Genomic DNA, 26,170 nt, shown 5'->3' with positions numbered 1-26,170 from the left:
TGCATGACTTTTCATCATTCAGTAGTTTAACCCATCTAACTTTGATATGTTGTAGGAATGTTCCAAGAAAGTAAAAGCAGAAGATGTGGGACTTCCCTGGTGGCACAGTGATTAAGAATCCGCCTGCCAATGCAGGGGATACAGGTTTGAGCCCTGGTCCGGGAAGATCCCACATGCCGTGGAGCAACTAAACCCGTGTGCCACAACTACTGAGCCTGCGTTCTAGAGCCCACGAGCCACGACTACTGAGGCTGCGTGCCACAACTACTGAAGCCCGCGGGCCTAGAGCCTGTGCTCCACAACAAGAGAAGCCACCTCAATGAGAAGCCCGCACACTGCAACAAAGAGTAGCTCCCACTTGCTGCAACTAGAGAAAGCTCATGTGCAGCAACAAAGACCCAACGCAGCCAAAAAAAAAAAAAGCAGAAGCTGCAAGGACTATAAGGCCTATGCTTGAGAATTCACATGACATTGGTTCTGTAATATTCTATAAGTCAAGATAATTCACAAGGCCCAACCCAGAAACAAGGGGTAGGGAAATAGACTCCCTTCCTTGATGGGAAGAGTTGCAAACAATACAACATATTTAATCCCCCACAGGTGACTGCAAAAATTCTAAAGCAAATATAGTATTTAATGATTTTATGTTGAAAGCAACATAGCAGGAAGAAGATACAGATGCCCAATGTCACTATTTCCATTTAACACATTGCTAGAGGTTTTAGCCAGCACAATAAGGCAAGAAAATTAAATAAATAAAAGTCATTTGCTTGGAAAGGAAGAGATGATTTGTCATTATTCTCTACATAGTTGGAAAACTAAAAAAAAAATTTTTAAATATATAGATAAACTGTTAGAATTAATAAATGAATTTAGCAACTGTGCTGGCTTCAAGACCAACATACAAAAGTCAATTGTAGTTCTACAATTGAAATGAACTATTAGAAAATGAAATTTTACCATTTAAAATGACATAAAGTATCAAAGATCCAGAAAAAAATCTTAAAAGGATGTTAGCTCGCTATACTTAAAAACTATAAAACATTATTAAATTACAGGCATTTAAATAAATGGACAGATATACCATTTTCATGGATTGGAGGAGTCAACCCTATATAATGCTGTCTTAGTTTCCTGGGCCTGCTGTCATAAAGTGCTACTAATAAAAATTTATTGTCTCATAGTTCGGGAGGCTTGCAGGCTAAAATCAAGGTTTCAGTAGGGCCATTCTCTCTTTGAAATCTGTATGGGAGGATCTTTCCTTACCTCTTCTAGCTTCTTGTGTTTAACACCAATCCTTGACATTCCTTGGCTTGCAGTTGTAGCACTTCAATCTCTGCCCCAATTGTCAACTGGTGGTCTCCCTTCATGTGTCTGTCTCTACATCTCCTCTTCTTATAAGGACACCAGTCATACTTGATTAAGGCCAACCCTACTCCAATATGACCTTGTCTTAAATAATTACATCTGCAACAACCGTATTCCCAAATAAGGTCACATTCTGAGGGTTAGGAATTCAACATATCTTTTTGGGGGAAACAATTCAACACAGTGTATAACAAATGGCAATTCTCCAAAACAGGTTTACAGCCTTAGTGTAATACTAAACAAAATCCTAGCTGACTCTAACATTTATAAGGAAAATTTTGTCACATTTGGCAAGATGATTCTAAAATGTATATGAATATGCAAAGGACCAAGAAAAGCCAAGACAGTCTTGAAGAACATAATGGGACAAAGGACTTTTTCTACCAGATATCAAGATTTATTATAAAGCTATTACAGAAATAAAGACAGTGTGATATTTCCACAAAAAGAGACAAAAAGAATAGATTACATAGTCTTCAAACAAACCCGCATTTATAGACAACATATATATATACAGGTGATGATAAAGAACAGTGGGGGAAAGCACAGACTTTAAACAACAGCACTTAATCAGCTTAACATTCACATGGAAAAAATGAAACCTGACTTACTTCACACCATACAGAAGATACAACTTTAGATGGATTGTAGATCTAAATGAGAAAGACAAAGTAATAACAATTCCATAAGTCAATCAGAACCTTTGGTAGGAAAATATTTCTTGACAGGACACAAGAAACACTAAGCATAAAGGTCTTTTATGTTCATCAAAGGACACCAGAATTTATATCCATAAGAAAATGGCAGACAATCCAATACAAAAATGAGTAAGAGACTTGAACAGGCACTTCATAAAATGGGCTATCCAGATATCAAAAAACATGAAAATGGGTTCAACCTCATTAGAAATCTGGGAAATCCAAATTAAAATCACAACAAGATACCACTATACCCCCACCAGAATGGTTAAAATTAAAAAGATGTACAGTAGTAATTACCGGCAAGGATGTGGGGTAAATGGAATTCTTATAAATGGCTGGTGGAAGTACAAACTGAAACAACCACTTTCTAAAGTTGTTTGAAATTATCCACTTAAGTTTCATATATACACAACAAGCAATTTCACTGCTAGGTATAAACCTAGCATATGTGTCACAAGAGGCAGGAATGTTCACGGCACTATTATTCCTAATAGCCAAAAATTGGAAATAACTCAAATGTCCATCAGAAGTAGACAGTTAAACTGTAGCACATTCATAAAGTGGAATACTATACAGCAGTCAAAACAAATAAACGACAGCCTCACAGATCATAGATGTATCTCCAAAACAATGTTGAATGAAAACATATCAAATCTTGACTTTGAACAAGTTAATGTCTTCATTTACAGCTCCCAGACAAAAATTTGTACCTCTTGGAGCTGTGGTGAGCATTAAGTGGAAAGATTCATATCAAGTGTTTACCAAACACTTGGCTTAATATATATCAGCTATTATTTATTCATGTTCTCTTGGCAGGTCACCTTTCCAGACATGGGCAATAAAGAATGGTGCAGGGCACTTAACAGCGTCATCTTACGCCCCTTAGTTTCCTCCCAATCCCTTCCTCTATCTTCTCACCATTGGGTTTTGGTCTCTTTAAGAAGTCAACCATAACTGAGGAAAGAGGAATGCTGGGAAATCCACTCAGCTCAGGTCTGGAGCATAATGGGAAAGGGGGCGGAGACCAGGGTTACGCACGCGCAGTTGTCCGGGTGTTGCGTTGCAATGGATGAGGCGGAAAAATTCCCGTAAGAGAAAATAATCTTCGTCCCAGCGTGGGGGCCTTGGGTTCTACTCCCCCTTCCCCGGTCGGTGCGCCCCGGGAGCAGGGAAGCCACCAGAAGGTGAGCGCGGCCGGTAGCAGCGGGAGGGGCCGCGTGGGGCGGGGCGGCGGCCGCGCCACGTGACGAGGCGGGCGCTGGGCGGAAGCGGCGCCGTCGGGCGTTGCGGTTTCGCTGCAGGGACACGCTGACAGGCATTTGCGAGTCGTGTTCTCTCCAAAAGATACAAAGTTGCAGCGTTTGTACCCTGTGACAGGCGTGGGAATTATTGGTGGGGACGAGATTTTGGGAGCGATTACGACACGAGAGCCCATAGATTGTTGTAACTGTGGCCGGTGGTTCTAAGTTCTCATCCCTCGCACTGGTTGTTAAGCCAGTTGCCCATTTCCATGTCTGGCTTGACTGGGTAAAGACAACTTTGGAGAGTTTCCTTTTTGCTTCAGGTGTACTACGTCCTGTTTAGGGGAAGGGAAGTCCGCTGAATGACTAATCTTGTTTACAAGAAGGCGTATTGGGAAAATAATCTCAGAGGGGCTCATTCCTGGGCACGGCCCCCCATGAGACCCTGCAGGTGGTCCACTTTAAGTAAGGGTATACCTGTTCATTTGTGGTGGCAACTTGCGCTCTCATCTATCTTTAAGCCGAGAGTTGGGGCCCTTATGGAGGCCTCTAGTGAAGGCTGAGTTAGAGGTGGGGGTGGGGAGCTTGGTGTGCCCCACTTTGAGAAATATAAGCTGAGGTGGGCCTCCAAGTACTAATTCTCATGGACTCAGAAACAGTATTTCTGAGTCCTTTCTTCTAAGAGCTTGGTAACTTCCTCTCACGTGTTGGTCTGCCAGTCTAATTACCTCAGTAACTTTCAACATATAAAAGACCAGAGTATTTGTCTTTAAAGCTATCAGGGAAGTGGGAGCTATTGCTGTATGACTTTTTTTATGTGAAGGCAGCTACTAAAGAAGCAGAAGGCAGGAAGAAAGGAGAAGAGTCATGGCCCCAGAAGAGTTGTTTTTTTCAAATGCTTAGCTCTAAAACCTTGTGCTCAACACAAAGCTTTTGATATAGATAAACATGGAAAAAAAAAAAAAAGCCAGAATACCAATCCTTTATGTTGTGTTTTAGGAATCCAGCTATCCATCACCAAGAAGAAATCTATTAGTTTTAGACCGGGGAATTCCTTTACCTAAAAAATTAGAATGAAAGAACCTTTGGATGGTGAATGTGGCAAAGCGATGGCACCACAGCGGGGGCTTCTGGACAAAATTAAAGAAGAACCTGATAATGCTCAAGTAAGCATTTCATATTTATTAAAAAATTTTTTTTATTTCTTCTTTTCTACCTGGTGAATTCAAATTTTTAGTTAGTTTCTGACTTGTAAGGTAACCCAAACTGATTTTTTCCCCATTAGATGAGTAAATCACCTTTTCTGCTCTTTGAATGAAAAAAGATCTTGGTAACTCTATTATATTTCTTTTTGTGAGAAGAAAGTAATGTGTATTACCCTTTTTCCATTGGTACCTTTTTAAAAAATTCTCTTGTATCCGATAGTAGTTTCCGTTTATTCTGTAGGTATTTGTGGTCTACTCTATGCCAGGCTCTGGGGATCCAGGAGTGAGCAAAATCAGTTTAGTGCCTTCCCTCATAGAGCTTGCAGGTTAGTAGAGGAGATAGACATTACACAAGTAATTGATCACATGATATATATAATTACAAACTAAGACAAGTGCTGTGGAAGAAAAGCCTGAAATGGGGAATCTGACCTAGTTTTGATTGGGGGCAGGGGGCTAGAGAAGGATTTGTCAGCTGAATTATGAAGAATGAATTGACTAGGCGAAGGCATGGAGGAGAGTTCCAGGTAGAGTGATCTGCATACAGGAAAGCTCTGATTTGTGAAGATGCATGGTTCTTTTGAAGGACTGCGAGACCAGCGGGTCTGGAACAGAAGAGGTGCAAAAATGGTGATGACGATGATAGTGATGATCATAATAACAATACTAGTAGTGGTATTAATATGTCAATATGTAGAGTATATTATATCATAATAACATGACCTTATAAATACTAACTTATTACTATTAATACTTATATGTACTTAGACTGTGCCAGGCACCATTCTCACAACCATATTATTATCCCCATTTTAGAGATGAGGAAACCAAGTACAAAGAGGTCACGCAGTTTACCACAGATCACAGCTCATAAATGGCAAAGATTGAATTCAAACCCAGGTATCAGACTTCAGAGCCTATGCTATCCTACTTCTAGGATGAGGCACTGTAGGTAGTTTGGGGCCAGATTATGCAGAACCTTGTGGACCTTGTTACGAATTTTGGTCTTCTCCTGAGAGCTTTGGGAAGCCATTGTAGGGTTTTACTTGGGAGAATAAGATAAACATGTCTGGAAAGATCATATGGCTACCTTTTAGGGACCCAGATTGGAAATCTGTGGAGATTAGTGTGGAGAGACCAGTTAGTTGTTCTGGCAAAAAAACGATTTTTTTTTTCCTTCGTGGACAGTTCTTTTGCTTTATACTCTAGTTATTGGCTTCATTGCATAAGCAAATCAATAATATTGAAAATATAAATAATAAAATAAGTAATAATGATAATACTCTATTTCTCATATTATCTCAAAGGCAGTGTCATTCCAGGACAGGGATGTCAAGTAGATGTTGTCTTGTTCATCCACTCCACGCCTTCCTAAAATGCTGTGCTACGAAGGGTTCTGAGGTAGTGTCTACAGGATGTGGGGTGGGGGATGGTGGTATCCATGACACTTATTTTCCCTCCATATGGTAAATTCTTTCTCTTCTTTTTGCCAGAAGTAACCATTTGTTTGTCAAGTTTTGTGGGTTCTACCTTTTAAGAATTTTTTTTACCCTGCTCTTTCCTCCCTGTTTTATTATTTCTCATCTGGACTTTTATAACAGTTTCCTATTCATTGTCATGTCTTCAGTCACATATCTCACCAAAACTCTGTATAGTGATACTCTTTTTTTTTTTTTTTTGAGGAACAAGAGCCACGTTTTTATTTTGATCATTTCTTCTATTAGAAGTACTCCTTAATGACATCCTTGGCCTGAGACTCTTTGCTTAACCACCACACAACTGCAACCATCCGCTTTACAGGGTTTTTCCTCTCTGTCAGTTTTACAGAGGCCTACCCATTCCCCTAGTTTCTTGTTACCATCAACCTTAATTAGGTTGACTTGTCATTCAGCACAAGGGCCTTTACCAACTTGACATAAGCTCATCAGAATTGGATGCAAGCACACAAAGATGGGCTTGGCACTTGTCTAAGGCTTTGGCAGCTTCGGAATCCCACATGCTAGACCGTCCTGGATGAGGGTGGTCTTCAGCACCTCTTGTAAAGCAGTATTAATGTCCATTACACCTCCAGTGGAAATGCTTTCCTCCACCAAGGCGGTGGGTTATGGCCACAGCAATGGGTTATGGGTGGAGCTGAATCTTGAATGCACCGGGGCCTCTACCTCCCACGCATTTCCCCAGCAACAGGGAAAGAGCACTATGGTACTCTTTATAGATCTGATGACACTGCTCTCTTTAAAGACCCTGTCTCCTCATGCGGGACAAAACATAAACTTTTTAGTGTGACATCTGAACTATCCATGTTTAGGCCTTTGTTTTCCTCTTCAGTGTCATCACTCATCCTTCCCACCTTTTTTTTTCTTTCTTAACATCTTTATTGGAGTATAATTGCTTTACAATGGTGTGTTAGTTTCTGCTGTATAACAAAGTGAGTCAGCTATACATATACATATATCCCCATGTCTCCTGCCTCTTGCATCTCCGTCCCACCCTCCCTAACCCACCCCTCTAGGTGGTCACAAAGCACCGAGCTGATCTCCCTGTGCTATGTGGCTGTTTCCCATTAGCTATCTGTTTTACATTTGGTAGTGTGTATATGTCAGTGCCACTCTCTCACTTCGTCTCAGCTTACCCTTCCCCCTCCCCATGTCCTCAAGTCCATTCTCTACGTCTGCGTCTTTATTCCTGTCCTGCCCCTAGGTTCTTCAGAACCTTTTTTTTTTTTAGATTCCATATATATGTGTTAGCATACTGTATTTGTTTTTCTCTTTCTGACTTCACTCTGTATGACGGACTCTAAGTCCATCCACCTCACTACAAATAACTCAATTTCATTTCTTTTTATGGCTGAGTAATATTCTATTGTATATATGTGGCACATCTTCTTTATCCATTCATCTGTCGATGGACACTTAGGTAGCTTCCATGTCCTGGCTGTTGTAAATAGAGCTGCAATGAACATTGTGGTACATGACTCTTTTTGAATTATGGTTTTCTCAGGGTATATGCCCAGTAGTGCTTCCCACCTTTTCTAATCTATGCTCCTGCAAACTATTTGCATTTCACAGAAAGGTATATTCTGTTGATTTTTAATTCCTTGCCTTTGCACATGCCATTTCTTCTGCCTGTGTATCCTAAACTGGGTAGCTTGGCAAAAAGTTCCTCCTCTTTTAAGATATAGTTTAACTGTCACTCAGGTAGAATTAGCCGTTCTTTCTCTTTTTTTTTTTTTTTTTTTTAATCGTGCAGTGCTTTTACATTTATTATGGCATCTGGAGGTCAATGAATTTTGTTTTCCCGGGTCTGGTTTTATTTGATCTCAATTCCTTGCACAATGACTGGCACATGCTCAATAATTAAAATAAAAGAGCCTGTGTTTCACAGATGAGGAAACTGAGCCTGACGGAATAAGTGACTTCACCAAGGTCTCATGGCACAGCTGGGATACAAAACCAGTTTTTTAAAATTCCAGATCCAATATTTCTTGCATCGTACCTTGCCTGTAGTATAAAAATTTAAGAAATATTGTACTGAGTTAATTGAGTATTCTTTCTGTATAAAAATTGTGATAATGAAAATCCCATTAACAGCTTACATTGTAAATTTAAGTGGATAGGGACCTACTTAGTTCCTTTTGGTTTATATTAATGCTTCAAGGTGAATAGGCTATAATTTTTCATGATTGAGAGTGTGGCCTATGATGGAAAAGCCAATTGAACAAATAGTGTGTGCAATTTTTCATGTCATATTTGAATATTGGAAAATAGGAGGCAAAAAATTGAAAAGTTGAGTATTTTATGATATACTAAGGGTCTGTTCCGGATATTAAAGCTATAGTTGAGCTCTCATTCAGTCGTTCAGTGACTTTTATTCCTGTTTATATAACCTAAAGCACTTGTTGAACACCATTGTAAGCAGTTTACATGTGACGCTTACAACCCTACGAGTTAAGTACGTTATTATCCCCACTTTACATACAAGGAAACAGAGAGACAGATGGTAACTTGCTAAACTAAATGTAACACAACTAGTAAATGGGTGAGTTAGCATTTGAACCCAGGCAGTCTGGTTCAAGAGCCCAAACCCTTAACTAGGATGCTAAGCTTTGTTAGTTATTTTGTTTTCAGAGGAGCTACAAAGATGAAAAGATAGGGCCTCTGCTCTCAAGAGAATTGATAGTGTAAGGGGGAATAAAGGTATGGAAATGGGAGAGGTAATTATTTGCTGGATGACTGCTCCCTGCCTGAAGGTATGCTAAGTATGTCTTACCTATTCTCATTTAAACTCTACAAACATAGGAGGGAAGTATCCTTACCCCATTTTACAAAGGAGGGAACTGAAGGAAGGACAGGTTAAGTAACTTGCAAACTCAAAGGAAGCATCAGAGCTAAAGTAGGAACTTAGTTTTGACTGGCTTCAAACATATTCTTTCTGTTGCTTTGTGCCACTTCTGTACAGATATAAAATCACAGTATTATGTAATTACTGTAATTTTAAATATTGTGTAAGGTGCATTGGGAGCACAGGGAAAGGATCCCTTATGTCTGTCTAGGGAGGAGAGGAAGGCTTCACAGGGTGGGTAGCGCTTGAGTTATAGCAATTGATTAAGATCTTCAGACAGAGAGAAGAGCATGTGCCAAGTCATGGAGGGGTGAGAGAATGTGGTGTGTTTAGTGGTTGAGTATTTCAGTAGTAAAGTGGGAGAAGAGAATAGATTTTAGATGCTTAGGTAGAATTGATCCAACTTAGAGATAGCAAATGAAATATGAGGGTCAAGGAGGATCCAGGAATACTCAAGAGGTTTCTGGCTTCAGTAAGTTGAGTTTGTGATGATACCATTTACTGAGGGGCTAGGAACAGGATTCGGGGGGAAGTAATAAGTATTGGAATCTGTTGTGTTTAAGGGGCTTGTGGGACATTCAAGTGGTAATTTGCACTGGGAGGCATTTGCCCATATGGATGTGGTATTTAGAGATCAGAGTTATCTACCTGTAGGTATAGTGTTGCCAGATAAAAATGTAGAATGCTCAGTTAAATTTGATTACCAAATGAACAATGAATATTTTTTCATATAAATATGTTGCATGCAATGTTTGGGACTTACTTATACTAAAGAACTATTTGTTGTTTATTTGAAATTCAGATTTAACTGGTCATTTTATATTTTTATTTGCTATATCTGATAACCCTATATAGGTGATAAAGTAGAGAAAAGAGAGTAGAGCTCAGGATAGAAAGCTGGGAACTAGATTAATTCAGTGCTTCAAAATGGCTTCAAAGTAGTCCCCCAAGCAGCAGCCTCATCATTACCTGGGAACTTGTTAGAAACGTATATTCTTGGGCCCTGCTCCAGACCTGCTGAATCAGAAATTCTGAGCCTGAAACCCAACACTCTATGTCTTAATAAGACTTTTAGGGGCTTCTGATGCCACTGAATTTGGAACCATTGACTTCAGGGGTGTATATAAGATCAATGAAGGATACTAAGAAATAGTAATGATGCATTGAAGTAATAACATAATCTGAAGACAACCAGTGGAATCATTGGCAGTGTCAGATGTATCTGAGAAGCCAAGTAAGATAAAACCTAAAATTGTTTGTTGAATTACGCAATAGTGAGATGATTGGTTATCTTAAAACACCTTCAGTTGAAGCAGTAGCCTGATTGCATTGTGTTCAGGAGGGAATCAAAAGTGAGGAAGTAGAGAAAGAATGGAATACTTTTTCTCTAAGTTCGGTTGTAAAGGGAGAGAGAAGAGAGGGCAGTAGTTCCTTAGGGAATAAGTTCCTTATAAGCTGAAGGGAAGAAACCTATATGGAGGTTGTGAAAGGAACAAAGGCAAGAATGACTGAGACTGTCTTGAGGATCTCCACATTTGCTGCCCATGCTGAACTTTTGCTGAACTCTCTAACGTAAAACTGCTGAATAGTTGCTGAGTTGCCAAAAGGAAAGAACAATGCTGAGAACTGGACTCTTTCTGGACTAAGGAAGCCATACCTTTCCCTAGTAATGGATGAGATGTGCTTGATAACCCAATCGTATGAACAGAACAGATTTATCGTCCAATCCACATTCTTGGTAAACAGCTTGTGTAAGCCTTCGTGAACTTCCTCCTTTTCCCCATAGAAACCTCTACCCATTTTCCTCCAATGGGACACTATTCTGGGTTCTTCCAGAATCTGTGATCCCTGAATTACAATTCTAAGAACCCAAATAAACTACCTTTTTGCCTCTTTACGGTTCATGCTGCTTTTAGTTGACAAAGTGGAGAGAGGCTGAGGACACACAAAGACAGTATGAAGTGCTGTAAGAAGGGAGAGGGAAAGGGATCCTGAACATAAGCACTGTTTTAGTCATGGCTGAGAAGGTTGCCTTTTCCTGTAAGGTTCAAGGACAGTTTGCTGATCAATTTGTAGGCATGGTGGAGGGGGGGAATCAGGATGTTACAGGAATTCTTACTTAGCTGCTTCTGTTTTCTTGGTGAAATAGAAACATTATTGAGCAGGAAGTATGTGGGGTTGGGACTTATGAGTGATGGAGGTGTGGAACAGTTACTTTATGAAGTAAAAGAAACTGACTAGGGAAATGTAACAGGCATATTAGAAAAATACTAGAGATTGAGTTGATGGTAAGATGATAATTTTTTATTGAGTCTTAAGTGTTTTTTATGGTAAGTTGAAGGAGGTGTATATAGGTACTTTTAACTTCCTCCTTTTTTTGCAAGTGCCAATAAATAAATATTGTTATTTAAGTATAATGTTTAAGAACATTTGAATTGAATGAACTTGAATGTCCACTTTGAATTGAATGAACTTAGATTCATTCATTCAACAAATATTTATTCGATGTCATAATTATGAAAATAGTAAGAGCTAGCATTTTTGTTCCTAAATCATGTTTAACTTCTGGCTAACTGTAAGGCATCACACTACATACTTTATTTGTATTAAATCATTTATCCCCCATAAATCTAGTCCAGTGGGTTAGATAATATTATCTTTATAGATAAGGAAGTTGAAACTGAGAAAGATTAAATAACTTGTTTAAGAACAGGGATCGCTGGTGTTCTGGCATTCCTGCGGCATACCCCTTTTCTTTTCTTCCCTTCTTGGGGCCTTGGGGTCATGGGCAGCATTCTGTATTCTGGCGGGTTGGCGCAACGCTTGAGTGGCCTGGCAGGGGAGTGGGCCACATGTGCGTGGAGGGCACTGTGGACCGGAGGGAGGCACACAGTATGGCTGAAAACCGAGAGCCCCGCGGGGCCGTCGAGGCTGAGCTGGACCCGGTTTAGTACACCCTGTGGATGTGGCTTCTCCACTGCCTGCGCCGGAAGCCCAATGACATTTCTGTCAACATGAAGACTGACGTTAAGGCCCAGCTGGCCCACTGCCAGAAACTGCTGGACGGACGGGCATGGGGTCAGAACTCATGCACTGAGATCTACATCCACGGCTTGGGCCTGGCCATTAACTGCACCATCAACATTGCCCTACAGCTTCAGGCTGGCAGCTTCGGGTCCCTGCAGGTGGTGCCAGTACCTCCACTGTGGAGCTTGTCAATGAGCTGGAACCAGAGACTTACACGTGAGAGCTGCTGACCCAGATCTACAACAACTCAGTCATCCACATCTGTGTCTTCAGGGTCACACCCAAGTAATTGAAATGAGGCTGGCCCGTCTTATCTACCCACCGCATACAACTAGGCTCAGATATGGCTCTACTGAGTACTGTCATGGACCTTCTACCAGAGGCATGTAGGAAAAAGCCTGTCCTCCTTGCAGCCCCGAGGACTATGAATTCAGAGGGCGAATATTGTCTTTTGTTGGGCCCAAGCAGTGGGTCTTTCTGAATCTTTGTGTTCTGTAACCATTGTCCTATACAGTCAAACGTATCAAGTTGTGTTGGTGCCCGGCCACCCCACTGCAAAAAAAAAAAAAAAGAACCAGGATCACACCTGTTTCTGTCTGCTCTCGGAACCCATAGTCTTCTTTGTTATGTTGACTGTGCTGGGTGTTGAATGTACAGAGGTGGAAAAACAGATGTGGTCCCTGTCCCTAGTGGACATGGTCCTTTTGGTCTAGTGTAGGTGTGGGGGAGGAGGAGGGGTGTTAGACATTAAACAGATTATCACCCAAATAAATATGATATGATGTATTATGACAAGTGCTATGAGTGAAAGGAGATGGGAGAAGCTACAACAGGGGAACTTAATTTCAATTGGGGACCAGGGTTTGAATTCATTATAGTAATTATGTTATACTGTATTTGTACATTTAGGAGGGAGACAGCATGGGTTTTGAAACAGAGAGACCTGGGTTTGATTCCCATCTGTGCACTTAGTATCTTTGTGACCTTGGACAAGTTGATGAACATCTCTAAGCCTCACTTTCCTCATCCATAAAGAAGGTTCAATAATTCTTACCTTATAGGCAGCAGTTTGTTTGGTGGCATAACGTACATCACGGGAAGTGATAAATTAATGCAGTGGTTCTTAATCTTCGGCATTTAATATTCCAAAGAAATTCCAGAGTAACTTTGGGAACTGATACATTTGTCATTTATTTTGCTAAGTACAGGGAGATTAAAAATACAACTACCATTTATTATCACCATTGTTTCAAAAAAGTAAGACTATTTTTAAAAACTTTGAGGGCTTCCCTGGTGGCGCAGTGGTTAAGAATCTGCCTGCCAGTGGAGGGGACACGGGTTCGAGCCCTGGTCCGGGAAGATCCCACATGCCATGAAGCAACTAAGCCCGTGCACCACAACTACTGAGCCTGCGCTCTAGAGCCCGCGAGCCACAACTACTGAAGCCCACGTGCCACAACTACTGAGCCCATGCACCACAACTGCTGAGCCTGTGAGCCACAACTACTGAAGCCCACGTGCCTAGAGCCCGTGCTCCGCAACAAGAGAAGCCACCACAATGAGAAGCCCGCGCACCGCAACAAAGAGTAGCCTCCACTCGCCACAACTAGAGAAAGCCTGCGCAGAGCAACGAAGACCCAACGCAGTCACAAATAAAATAAATAAAATACTATACTAAAAAAAAAGAACACTGTCATTTAAAAAAATAAACTTTATTTGAAATATGTAAGGCTGTTTTAACAACCCCCCCGCCCCCCACTGCTCCAAAATGTAGGGTAGTTCTGATCTCAGAATAAGGGGCACTCTTTTTCAAGTTAGGTATATGTATTTTAATTTCTTTCATGATTACGTGTTATTTTAAAGCATTTTGAAGAATATATTAAAGATAAACCTGATTTAGGCTGTGTTGATTTTTTGTATAATGAGCAGATTGCATTGAAACTTGTGTCTTTTCTGACATTAAGAGATATGCCACTTGCAACTCTGTTGGCTAAAATTACTAATTTGATCCAAACTCTAAATCATTCAGATTTAATTTCATTTATTGCTCCCTTATAAACACAGCCTATAAAAGGGGTAGTGCTCAGCATTGAAATAGCTGTGTGCTACTCCCATATATCAAGATTACATTTGAGAAGTAGATATAACTATCATAAAAGATTCTTCAATTCTAAAGATGCTTTTTGTAAAGATTAAATCTAGGGCTTCCCTGGTGGTGCAGTGGTTAAGAATCTGCCTGCCAATGCAGGGCACACAGGTTCGAGCCCTGGTCTGGGAAGATCCCACATGCTGTGGAGCAACTAAGCCCGTGTGCCACTACTACTGAGCCTGCGCTCTACAGCCTGCGAGCCACAGCTCCTGAGCCTGTGTACTACAACTACTGAAGCCTGTGCACCTAGAGCCTGTGCTCCGCAACAAGAGAAGCCACCGCAATGAGAAGCCTGCCCACTGCAACGAAGAGTAGCCCCCGCTCGCCGCAACTAGAAGAAGCCCGCGTGCAGCAACGAAGACCCAACGCAGCCAAAAAAAAAAGAAAAAAAAAGATTGAATCTAGTCTGATAACTTGTAAATTTTGACTTTTGAGGTATTTGAAGGCGATTACGACTATAATGTAGAAGAGATGAATATGACAGTTATTTTTTTGTTTGAATTTCTAGTTTCCTCAGTACTAACACTGTATTCATTTCTCTCTCTCTTCTTGTTTTCTTTAAGGAATATGTACATGCTTCAAAGCCGAAAACTCAAGAAAGTGAACTGAAAATTAGTGCTGTCTTTTCAGTCAGTGACAGTCCTCTTGGTAAGAAACAGAACTGTAAGTTAGTTAGAATCAGTATTTGTTATATTCTGACGAGTAGAATTGAGGGAAAGTACCTCATGTAAGTCTTTTTCTTCCTTTAGACAAAGCAGTGCTTTTCAAACTAGCTAGCTGGTCTTGACCAGTATTTTAAAAAGTGGAATATAATTACAGTTGATCCTTGAACAACATGGGTTTGAACTGCGCAGGTCCACTTACAGGTGATTTTTTTCAATAAATATAGTACCTGTATTTTTATTCTACAGATCTGTAAATTAAGTGTGGGGACATTTTTATGTTCTATTGGAGATCACAATATGTGGAATCAGAAGAACTAGGGTTTGAGTCCTGATTCTATCCAGACTGTTTCAGCTTCCTGCCCTTGGATGAGTCATTTCTTTTTTTCAGTTCTTTTGTTTTTGAGACAGAGATAGCAGGACACGGATTTTTGACTGCGTGGGGTTGGCGCCCCTAACCTCTGAGTTGTTTAAGGGTCAACTGTATATCAATGTGGTGCATATAGTAAGGAAACGTTATTTCATGAAATTACTGTTTCAGTTATTAAATTTTATATACATATACACACACATGCATGCACACACATGCACATACAGATGTATGTGTGTGTCTCTTGGGTTATAATGTGAAATGTAGTTCTAACTATGTGTCATGGTTAAAAAGTTTGAAGCTGCCTGTTTTAGAGTGGTTATTGCCTCAATATTGGATTTCAAGACTGAGGGAATTTGTCCTAAAAAATAGAGAATGTATATATGTTCATGTTGATGTCAAAACAGTTTTTGTTGTTGTTGTTTTTTTTTTCTTATTTTGTTTTTATAGCCCAACAGTTGACCCCAGGCTTTCAGCTTTCTCTTGCATCATCTGGCCCAAATATATCGCTTCCTTCAGTTCCAGCCGTAGCTATTCAGGTTTTTTGTTCTGGTTGCAAAAAAATGCTTTATAAGGGGCAAACTGCATTTCATAAGACAGGATCTACTCAGCTCTTTTGCTCCACAAGGTGCATCATCGGATATTCTTCACCTGTCTGCCTACCACCTCCTCCCAAGAAAACCTGTGCAAACTGCTCAAAGTATGAAATTCTTAATTATATCCCTTACTTTTTAAGTGTTTTTAGTTCAAATATGCTATTGCTATTTTAAATCTCTTTAGCTCATTTCCCTGGAAATACTTTTTAGCTAATTGAGAAGTTTGCAAATTCTAAAGTTTTGTAAAGTTAAATAAGTGACTTGATGTAAAAAAGTATTGCCTAGACCAGTTTTCCTGTCTCTTTCAATTAGAAAGAAATAAATTATTTGTGAGAAACTATAGGACCACTCATATATTGTGTGTCTACTGTAATTGTAGACAACAACTGTTCAAAATTATGTTATCTTGAAAGTTATTGAAGTATAGAATGAAATAATATCACCCTTATAATAGTATATGAAAGTTATTTAATTCTTTAGAAGGTAAATGGCCACAAAAATAATGCATTTATTCCTGAAAAGTCCTTGTGAGCTTTTGTTGGGGGTCATTGTTACTTTATAATAATGCATAGATGCAGAGAGAGGAAGAAATAGCAACGAAGGTACATAAACTTCTTTCTCTACCTCAGTAAGTTTGAAGAATTTGGCACGTTTTACCTATTTGTGTGGTGGTGCAATTCTAGGAATACAGTATGTTGTCAGTAGTCACTAATGTAGAGCAAGGAAAGTTAAGAGCTTGGTTTTAGATTGTAGCTCTATCACTTACTAGCTATATGACCTTGGGCCAGATATTTAACCTTTCTAAGCCTTAGTTTCTTCATTGGTAAATAGTATCTACTTCCTCAGGTTTTAATGAGACAGTGTTGGCACAGGACCTAGCACATAGCAAATGCTTAATAAGTGGGATCCTATTACTTTTAATAATAAATTTGGTATTATGTATATTTAACATATAATTTATAGGCCTCTATTTTGTCTTTGGCGATATATGATAGTTTCTTTATCTGCTTGGTGTGTTGGCCTTAGGTATCTAAAAGTAGATCCTGTTAAAATGGAAATCCCCAACTAAAAGGAAAGAGGAATTTTAAAACATTTTACTTAAATATTCAAATTTAGTTTTGTTCCAAAATGCCCTTCTAATACCTTACTTTAACTCTTTTATGTCATTCTCATGAAACTGATCTGGAAGAGTAAATTTAGTTTTTTGTTTTTAGATATTCAATCTCAACATATCAAATATTAAAAGGAAATTAATTAAATTTTAAAGAGCATAACACTGCCTGTACGTCCAAATACATATTCTCTTAAAAGTAGTCACTCTTGTCCTTGGCTTTTTACCACAACGCTGTTGTTATTCAAAATTTTTTTTTGTCTCTTGATTTTGCATTGCCTTCAGAGGCTGTGAAACATTCTTTTAGACTAAGTTAGGTGATAAATCTGTCTTTCAAGCTGGGGTTTGATTTTTGCACATTGCCAAAAGTTACTTGATGTCTTACCAGCTGACTACTGTAGATGATTAAACTGAGTCATACTGTTAAACATGGTCTCTGACTATAAAATTAAAAAGTTGTGCTTAGAGTTCTTATAAACTAAAAGAGAAATTAGAAAAAATGTTTGAGCCATGTTGTTGGGAGAGGTATGGTTTCTCTAAGATAAATGTTAGTTAAGATGTAACATATATTTGGATGTGTAAGGTTTAGAATGCATTTATATTTATGTGCACAGATTTCATTAAAAAGTCATTCTCATTGGTTTACTTATATATACATAGCACTGGCAGATTTACATTATTAAATAAAATTCTTAATTGCTTTGATTTTAGTAGAAAAATTACTTTTCAAAATTAATACTTCATCTGCATGTAAGCATATCCACTTGGTTTCCAAGATTCACTGTCGTATTAGTAAGGCTTGGTGAGTTTTAGAACATTAAAGTAGTGCTCTGTTGCTGTTTTTTTATATTTTTAATTATTTTTTATTTTGGCCGTGTGGTGCGGCATGCAGGATCTTAGCATGAGGGATCTTAGTACCCTGACCAGGGATCAAACCTGAGCCCCCTGCATTGGGAGCACGGAGTCTTAACCACTGGGCCACCAGGGAAGTCCCTGTTGCTGTTGTTATTCTTTCATAGTTTACCATGGAGTTCTGTATAATAAAGGTACAGGATGGAAGGCAGAATAGTGGAATGATGAAGTCCATGGACTGTAGAATCAGACTGCCTCGATTTGTATTCTGGCTTCACTGCTTACCAGCTGAATGACTTTGGCAAGTCATTATTTAACCTTTCTGATTTGGTGTCCTAATAATACTTACCTTACAGAGTTTTTTGATAATTAAATTGGATAATTTGAGTAAAGAGAACAATGTCTGGCACATAGAAATTACCCAGTACATTATTGTAGTACATAATATTATTGCCATTAATTTTCTTTACTTTGTGGTCATTAATTAGAAACTAGTGTTTCTAATTAATGCCTATTTCCTTCAATTTTTATACTTGTCAGAAGAATGGCAATAACTTAGTCTCTGTTTTTACTGGCAGTGCTTATTGTAACAATTAGCTCTTACAGAATAACTCTACAAGTCTCATAGAACAACTCAGTTATTTGTATTCTTTTTGTTTCATTCTTGTTTCCATCTGTCCCCTGATACCAAGCCTTAATAGCGCTTTTGTCTGTCATTTGTTTCTTTGGTCTCTTCAGTTATAGTGAAGATTTATATATCATGCTAATTTTTAATGCTAATCTTTGGTAGTTCATCTGTTTCCCAAATCTTACATTTAAATAAAAAGTTTTTTCATCCCTTGTTTCATTCATGTTTCTACTCTTGGCAGCTACTGGCTAGTAAGAGGACAAGTGTTTTGTAGTCTGGAGTTGTGGGATGGTCACTTGTTCTGTTGGTTCCAGTGGATGAAACTTGGTTGGAGCTGGAAGCCTCAATGTTTTTTTCATGAGCATCTGGCTAGATATATTTTAAATGTAGTTCTCCTTCAACACATCTATGAATTCAGTATTATAAACTCCGTTTTATACATGAGGAAATTGAGGCAGTAATTGCCTCACTCATTGTCACTCGGATGATAAGTAATAGAACTAATCATCAAACCCAGTTTTCCAGATGCCTTTTCCAGGGCCACCCATTTACTACTATACAATAGCTGCCCTTAGTAAATGTAGTTATTTTAGCTCACAAAGAGGAAGAAATTACAATTAACGAAGAACACATTTCATTTTGCCTTTGTTATTTATTTTTAGAAACATTTTAAATCCAAAGGATGTGATCACAACCCGATTTGAAAATTCCTCTCCTAGCAAAGATTTCTGCAGCCAATCATGCCTTTCTTCTTATGAGCTAAAGAAAAAACCTGTTGTTACCATATATACCAATAGCATTTCAACTAGGTGCAGTATGTGTCGGAAGAATGCTGATGTAAGTTACATTTCACCTTTATTGGGATTCTCTTCACAGATTAGAGGTTTTTAACCGGCTTTGCTTATTTTGTATCTGTATGTGTTTTTTTATTTCCTAGATTCGATTTGAAGTTAAATATCAAAATGTGGTACATGGTCTTTGTAGTGATGCCTGTTTTTCAAAATTTCATTCTACCAACAACCTTACCATGAACTGTTGTGAGAACTGTGGGAGCTATTGCTATAGTAGCTCTGGTCCTTGCCAGTCCCAGAAGGTTTTTAGTTCAACAAGTATCACAGCATATAAACAGGTATGAATATCAGTCTGTTGTGTACAGTTGGGCTTATCCCTTCTGAGATGGCTGCACAGGGATGAAGTGCAGAATAAAAGAGTGAACTCTTCCCATCAGTTGATCTTGGTGTGTGATTTCCCCTTCTGAAAAATGGGATAGATTCTGATGCTGTAAGGGTTGATTTTGATAGTGAGATGATATAGGTGAACTAGGTCATTTTTTAGGGTTTCCTTCATGGCCAAGAATTCACAAATATAATTTCATGATTTGCTATGAGTCTGAAATATTCTGTGACATATTGATAGTGAAGAAAACCCCATATTATTGTGAATAAACTATGACCAAAGTTAAAAGATGATATAATCAGCAAATATAAAACATATCTTTTTCCTTTTAGAAAATATATATTTTAAATGTGTTTTGGAATGAATTGTAATTATTCTGGCAACATTGCCGTATTAGAATACTGTAACTTTTTTTTTTTTCTTTTTTCTATTTTCCAACTGCCTTTTTAAAAATTTTAGCTAATTTTTATTTATTAGTTTCGTTACTAAATATATTAATTTGTGTCAATTTAATTATTGCTGAATAATATGGGGTCTTTAAAAAGCTATTTTTTTAAAAAGGTATAAATGATAATTAAAAGTTTTTTTCAGTTAGGATGTTTGGTTTATTTTTAATTCCTTTGAGCAGTTGGTAATAGATGTTCATCTTTGGAAAATATCTCTTTTCTAGAAACTTAGCCACTTTTTGCAGTCTGGTTACTACTTTCACAAGAATAAAATCCATGTTTTATATATATGTGTGTGTGTATATATATACATATATATATGTATTCCAAAAATCAGTTCCATTCCTGATTTTGTTACTGGTATTATACCCTATCAACTGCATGAATGATGTTCCTCTTTTACCAGGAAGATTATGTATTGTAACTTTGCAATTTATATTTTCCTTCCTTTTACTTCCCTATTTAATTCATTACTAAAAGACCTTATATTGTGTCAGTGACAGTATAGGGTAGCAGTTAGGAGCTTGGACTTTGGAGCCAGATGAAGTAAGTTTAGTCTCCTACTTTATTGTTTATTTGTTAATTTAAAGTTTGTTTAAATTTTTAAAAAAAGATATATAATTTTTTTAAAGTATCTCACTATGTTATTGAAAAGATTTTATGGTACAGTGTATGTAAATTGCTTAGTGTGGGGCCTGCTCATGGTAAGCGCTCAGTAAGTAATAACACTGGTGATTTATATAAATGGTAGCCATTATTATTGTTGTTGTTTCTTAAAACATGAATAACCTTACAGGCAAATTTTATTATGATACTCAGCTTGAACTACAGGTAGTACTGTAGAATCTCCTAATATACATTAAACATCTTTTCTATCTCCTGCTAAAGAGTCTTCCTAGTTAAGTAACCTTCAAGGTGGTAGACTCTATCCTAGATTGATGTCCAAGTCTGTCCTGAGGGTGGTCCTTTGGTTCATGGATTACTTGGTCCTCTCTGATTATTTGTGATGAGAGAAGTATGTTATGACTAATTAGTTATTACTTTTAATGTGTTTTGTTGTTGCTAATATATATGAGTAGTTACTAATTTTTTTCAGTTTACATTTTACAGGCATACCTCAGAAATATTGTGGGTTTGGTTCTAGACCACTGCAATAAAGCAAGATTATATATATCAATTCTTATATACACATACACACAAATATAATTTATATATATACATATATATATAATTGATATATATTCTTGGTTGAAAGAGGTATGTTTCAGGTCTGTGTGGGTCCTTTCAAAAAGTAAAGAGCTAATCCTTAAATAATTCTAAAATAGTGTTTATAGACATTTCATCAGTTAAGAGTTTTAGAGACATGTGATTGAGTTCATCCAGTTTCTGTAGCTAGGAAAGCAGCTTCCTAGATAACTAACTTAGATAGATTATGTCTTTTCTTCACCTTTAGAAAGAGAGGGCATTTATAGACATGCCTCAGAGATACTGCATGTTCAGTTACAGACCACCACAATAAAGCAAATATTGCAATAAAGTGACACACAAATTTTTGGTTTCCCAGTGCATATAACAGTTATGATTACACTATACTGTAGTCTGTGAAGTGTGCAATAACATTATGTCTTAAAAAAACAATGTGCATACCTTAATTTAAAAATGCTTTATTGCTTAAAAATGCTAACATTCATCTGAGCCTTCAGCGAGTTGTAATCTTTTTGCTGGTGGAGGGTCTTGCCTCGATGTTGATGGCTGCCAACTGCTCAGGGTGGTGATTACTGAAGGCTGGGGTGGCTGTGGCAGTTTCTTAAAATAAGACAACAATTAAGTTTGCTGCATGGATTGACTCTTCCTTTCATAAACGATTTCTCTGTGGTATGCAGTGCTGTTTGATAGCATTTGACCCTCAGTAGAACTTCTTTCAGAATGGGAATCAATCCTGTCAAACCCTGTTGCTGCTTTATCAACTAAATTTATGTAATATTCTAAATGCTTTGTTGTCATTTCAGCAGTCCTCTTCACCAGGAGTAGATTCCATCTCAAGACACCACTTTTTTGCTCATCCATAAGAAGCAATTCCTTGTTCATTAAAGTTTTGTCCTGAGATTGCAGAAATTGAGTCACATCTTTCGGGCTCCACCTCTAATTCTTGTCCTCTTGCTATTTCCACCAGTCTGCAGTTACTTTATTCACTGAAGTCTTAAACCCCTCGAAGTCATCCATGAAAGTTGGAGTCAACTTCTTCCAAACTCCTGTTAATGTAGATATTTTGACCTCTTCCCATGAATCACTTATGCTTTTTTTTTTTTCTTTTTACTGTCTTTTTTTTTTTAATGTCTGAAACATTTATATTAACATATTTCCATACATATTTCCATACAAATACAAATATAAGATTTTTAGAAATTTCATGTAATGTCTGAAACATTTATATTAACATATTTCCATACAAATAACCCAATGAAAGTTTAGTATTAGTTGTTTTGTTTGTTTTTTTATACTGCAGGTTCTTATTAGGCATCAATTTTATACACATCAGTGTATACATGTCAATCCCAATCGCCCAATTCAGCACACCACCATCCCCACCTCACCGCAGTTTTCCCCCCTTGGTGTCCACACGTCCATTCTCTACATCTGTGTCTCAACCTCTGCCCTGCAGACTGGCTCATCTGCACCATTTTTCTAGGTTCCACGTACATGCATTAATATACGATATTTGTTTTTCTCTTTCTGACTTACTTCACTCTGTATGACAGTCTCTAGATCCATCCACATCTCAACAAATGACTCAATTTCGTTCCTTTTGATGGCTGAGTAATATTCCATTGTATATATGTACCACAACTTCTTTATCCATTCATCTGTTGATGGGCATTTAGGTTGCTTCCATGACCTGGCTATTGTAAATAGTGCTGCAATGAACATTCGGGTGCATGTGTCTTTTTGAATTACGGTTTTCTCTGGGTATATGCCCAGTAGTGGGATTGCTGGGTCATATGGTAATTCTATTTTTAGTTTTTTAAGGAACCTCCATATTGTTCTCCGTAGTGGCTGTATCAATTTACATTCCCACCAACAGTGCAAGAGGGTTCCCTTTTCTCCACACCCTCTCCAACATTTGTTGTTTGTAGATTTTCTGATGATGCCCATTCTAACAGGAGTGAGGTGATACCTCATTGTAGTTTTGATTTGCATTTCTCTAATAATTAGTGATGTTGAGCATCTTTTCATGTGCTTCGTGGCCGTCTGTATGTCTTCTTTGGAGAAATGTCTATTTAGGTCTTCTGCCCATTTTTGGATTGGGGTGTTTGTTTCTTTAATATTGAGCTGAATGAGCTGTTTACATATTTTGGAGATTAATCCTTTGTCCGTTGATTCATTTGCAAATATTTTCTCCCATTCTGAGGGTTGTCTTTTCGTCTTGTTTATGGTTTCCTTTGCTGTGCAAAAGCTTTGAAGTTTCATTAGGTCCCACTTGTTTATTTTTGTTTTTATTTCCATTACTCTAGGAGGTGGATCAAAAAAGATCATGCTGTGATTTATGTCAAAGAGTGTTCTTCCTATGTTTTCCTCTAAGAGTTTTATAGTGTCCAGTCTTATATTTAGGTCTCTAATCCATTTTGAGTTTATTTTTGTGTATGGTGTTAGGGAGTATTCTAATTTCATTCTTTTACATGTAGCTGTCCAGTTTTCCCAGCACCACTTATTGAAGAGACTGTCTTTTCTCCATTGTATATCTTTGCCTCCTTTGTCATAGATTAGTTGACCATAGGTGCGTGGGTTAATCTCTGGGCTTTCTATCTTGTTCCATTGATCTATGTTTCTGTTTTTGTGCCAGTACCATATTGTCTTGATTACTGTAGCTTGGTAGTATAGTATGAAGTCAGGGAGTCTGATTCCTCCAGCTCCATTTTTTTCCCTCAAGACTGCTTTGGCTATTCGGGGTCTTTTGTGTCTCCATACAAATTTTAAGATGATTTGTTCTAGCTCCGTAAAAAATGCCATTGGTAATTTGATAGGGATTGCATTGAATCTGTAGATTGCTTTGGGTAGTATACTCATTTTCACAATGTTGATTCTTCCAATCCAAGAACATGGTATATCTCTCCATCTGTTGGTATCGTCTTTAATTTCTTTCATCAGTGTCTTATAGTTTTCTGCATACAGGTCTTTTGTCTCCCTAGGTAGGTTTATTCCTAGGTATTTTATTCTTTTTGTTGCAGTGGTAAATGGGAGTGTTTCCATAATTTCTCTTTCAGATTTTTCATCATTAGTGTATAGGAATGCAAGAGATTTCTGTGCATTAATTTTGTATCCTGCAACTTTACCACATTCATTAATTAGCTCTAGCAGTTTTCTGGTGGCAGTTTTAGGATTCTCTATGTATAGTATCATGTCATCCGCAAACAGTGACAGTTTTACTTCTTCTTTTCCAATTTGTATTCCTTTTATTTCTTTTTCTTCTCTGATTGCTGTGGCTAGGACTTCCAGAACTATGTTGAATAATAGTGGTGAGAGTGGACATCCTTGTCTCGTTCCTGATCTTAGAGGAAATGCTTTCAGTTTTTCACCATTGAGAATGATGTTTGCTGTGGGTTTGTCATATATGGCCTTTATTATGTTGAGGTAGGTTCCCTCTATGCCCACTTTCTGGAGAGTTTTTATCAGAAATGGGTGTTGAATTTTGTCAAAAGCTTTTTCTGCATCTATTGAGATGATCATATGGTTTTTCTTCTTCAATTTGTTAATATGGTGTATCACATTGATTGATTTGCGTATATTGAAGAATCCTTGCATCCCTGGGATAAATCCCACTTGATCGTGGTGTATGATCCTTTTAATGTGTTGTTGGATTCTGTTTGCTAGTATATTGTTGAGGATTTTTGCATCTATATTCATCAGTGATATTGGTCTGTAATTTTCTTTTTTTGTAGTGTCTTTGTCTGGTTTTGGTATCAGGGTGATGGTGGCCTCATAGAATGAGTTTGGGAGTGTTCCTTCCTCTGCAATTTTTTGGAAGAGTTTGAGAAGGATGGGTGTTAGCTCTTCTCTAAATGTTTGATAGAATTCACCTGTGAAGCCATCTGGTCCTGGACTTTTGTTTGTTGGAAGATTTTTAATCACAGTTTCAATTTCATTACTTGTGATTGGTCTGTTCATATTTTCTGTTTCTTCCTGGTTCAGTCTTGGAAGGTTATACCTTTCTAAGAATTTGTCCATTTCTTCCAGGTTGTCCATTTTATTGCATAGAGTTGCTTGTAGTAGTCTCTTAGGATGCTTTGTATTTCTGCGGTGTCTGTTGTAACTTCTCCTTTTTCATTTCTGATTTTATTGATTTGAGTCCTCTCCCTCTTTTTCTTGATGAGTCTGGCTAATGGCTTATCAATTTTGTTTATCTTCTCAAAGAACCAACTTTTAGCTTTATTGATCTTTGCTATTGTTTTCTTTGTTTCTATTTCATTTATTTCTGCTCTGATCTTTATGGTTTCTTTCCTTCTGCTAACTTTGGGTTTTGTTTGTTCTTCTTTCTCTAGTTTCTTTAGGTGTAAGGTTAGATTGTTTACTTGAGATTTTTCTTGTTTCTTGAGGTAGGCTTGTATAGCTATAAACTTCCCTCTTAGAACTGCTTTTGCTGCATCCCATAGGTTTTGGGTCGTCGTGTTTTCATTGTCATTTGTCTCTAGGTATTTTTTGATTTCCTCTTTGATTTCTTCAGTGATCTCTTGGTTATTTAGTAACGTATTGTTTAGCCTCCATGTGTTTGTCTTTTTTACGTTTTTTTCCCTGTAATTCATTTCTAATCTCATAGCGTTGTGGTCAGAAAAGATGCTTGATATGATTTCAGTTTTCTTAAATTTACTGAGGCTTGATTTGTGACCCAAGATGTGATCTATCCTGGAGAATGTTCCGTGCGCACTTGAGAAGAACGTGTAATCTGCTGTTTTTGGATGGAATGCCCTATATATATCAATTAAATCTATCTGGTCTATTGTGTCATTTAAAGCTTCTGTTTCCTTATTTATTTTCATTTTGGATGATCTGTCCATTGGTGTAAGTGAGGTGTTAAAGTCCCCCACTATTATTGTGTTACTGTCGATTTCCTCTTTTATAGCTGTTAGCAGTTGCCTTATGTATTGAGGTGCTCCTATGTTGGGTGCATATATATTTATAATTGTTATATCTTCTTCTTGGATTGATCCCTTGATCATTATGTAGTGTCCTTCCTTGTCTCTTGTAACATTCTTTATTTTAAAGTCTATTTTATCTGATATGAGTATAGCTACTCCAGCTTTC

General features: G+C 37.8%; 1 protein-coding gene and 2 pseudogenes across 2 annotated transcripts in view; 2 read left to right on the top strand and 1 right to left on the bottom strand.

The window, feature by feature from the left end:
- The first annotated feature begins 3,092 nt into the window (after positions 1–3,092).
- ZMYM6 (zinc finger MYM-type containing 6) overlaps positions 3,093–26,170 on the top strand; it is a 49,070-nt gene continuing 25,992 nt past the window's right edge. Inside the window, exons 1-6 of one of the 2 annotated variants that reach the window (XM_068539471.1) lie at positions 3,093–3,253; positions 4,310–4,476; positions 14,596–14,680; positions 15,515–15,764; positions 18,914–19,088; positions 19,189–19,380. In XM_068539471.1, the coding sequence (XP_068395572.1) occupies positions 4,384–4,476; positions 14,596–14,680; positions 15,515–15,764; positions 18,914–19,088; positions 19,189–19,380 (795 nt within the window). In that variant the 5' untranslated portion in view covers positions 3,093–3,253; positions 4,310–4,383. Of the gene's footprint in view, positions 3,254–3,358; positions 3,597–4,309; positions 4,477–14,595; positions 14,681–15,514; positions 15,765–18,913; positions 19,089–19,188; positions 19,381–26,170 lie in introns of those variants that run through there. The other variant, XM_068539472.1, reaches the window with a different exon arrangement.
- Positions 6,236–6,617, bottom strand: LOC137761686 (small ribosomal subunit protein eS12-like; annotated as a pseudogene).
- LOC137760963 (ribonuclease P protein subunit p20-like) lies at positions 11,751–12,172 on the top strand (annotated as a pseudogene).

Source organism: Eschrichtius robustus, chromosome 3, assembly GCF_028021215.1.
Source record: "Eschrichtius robustus isolate mEscRob2 chromosome 3, mEscRob2.pri, whole genome shotgun sequence".
NCBI classification, from domain to species: Eukaryota; Metazoa; Chordata; class Mammalia; order Artiodactyla; family Eschrichtiidae; genus Eschrichtius; species Eschrichtius robustus.
The sequence above is the reverse complement of the archived record's forward strand: the minus strand, read 5'-3'. Positions and strand labels throughout refer to the sequence as shown.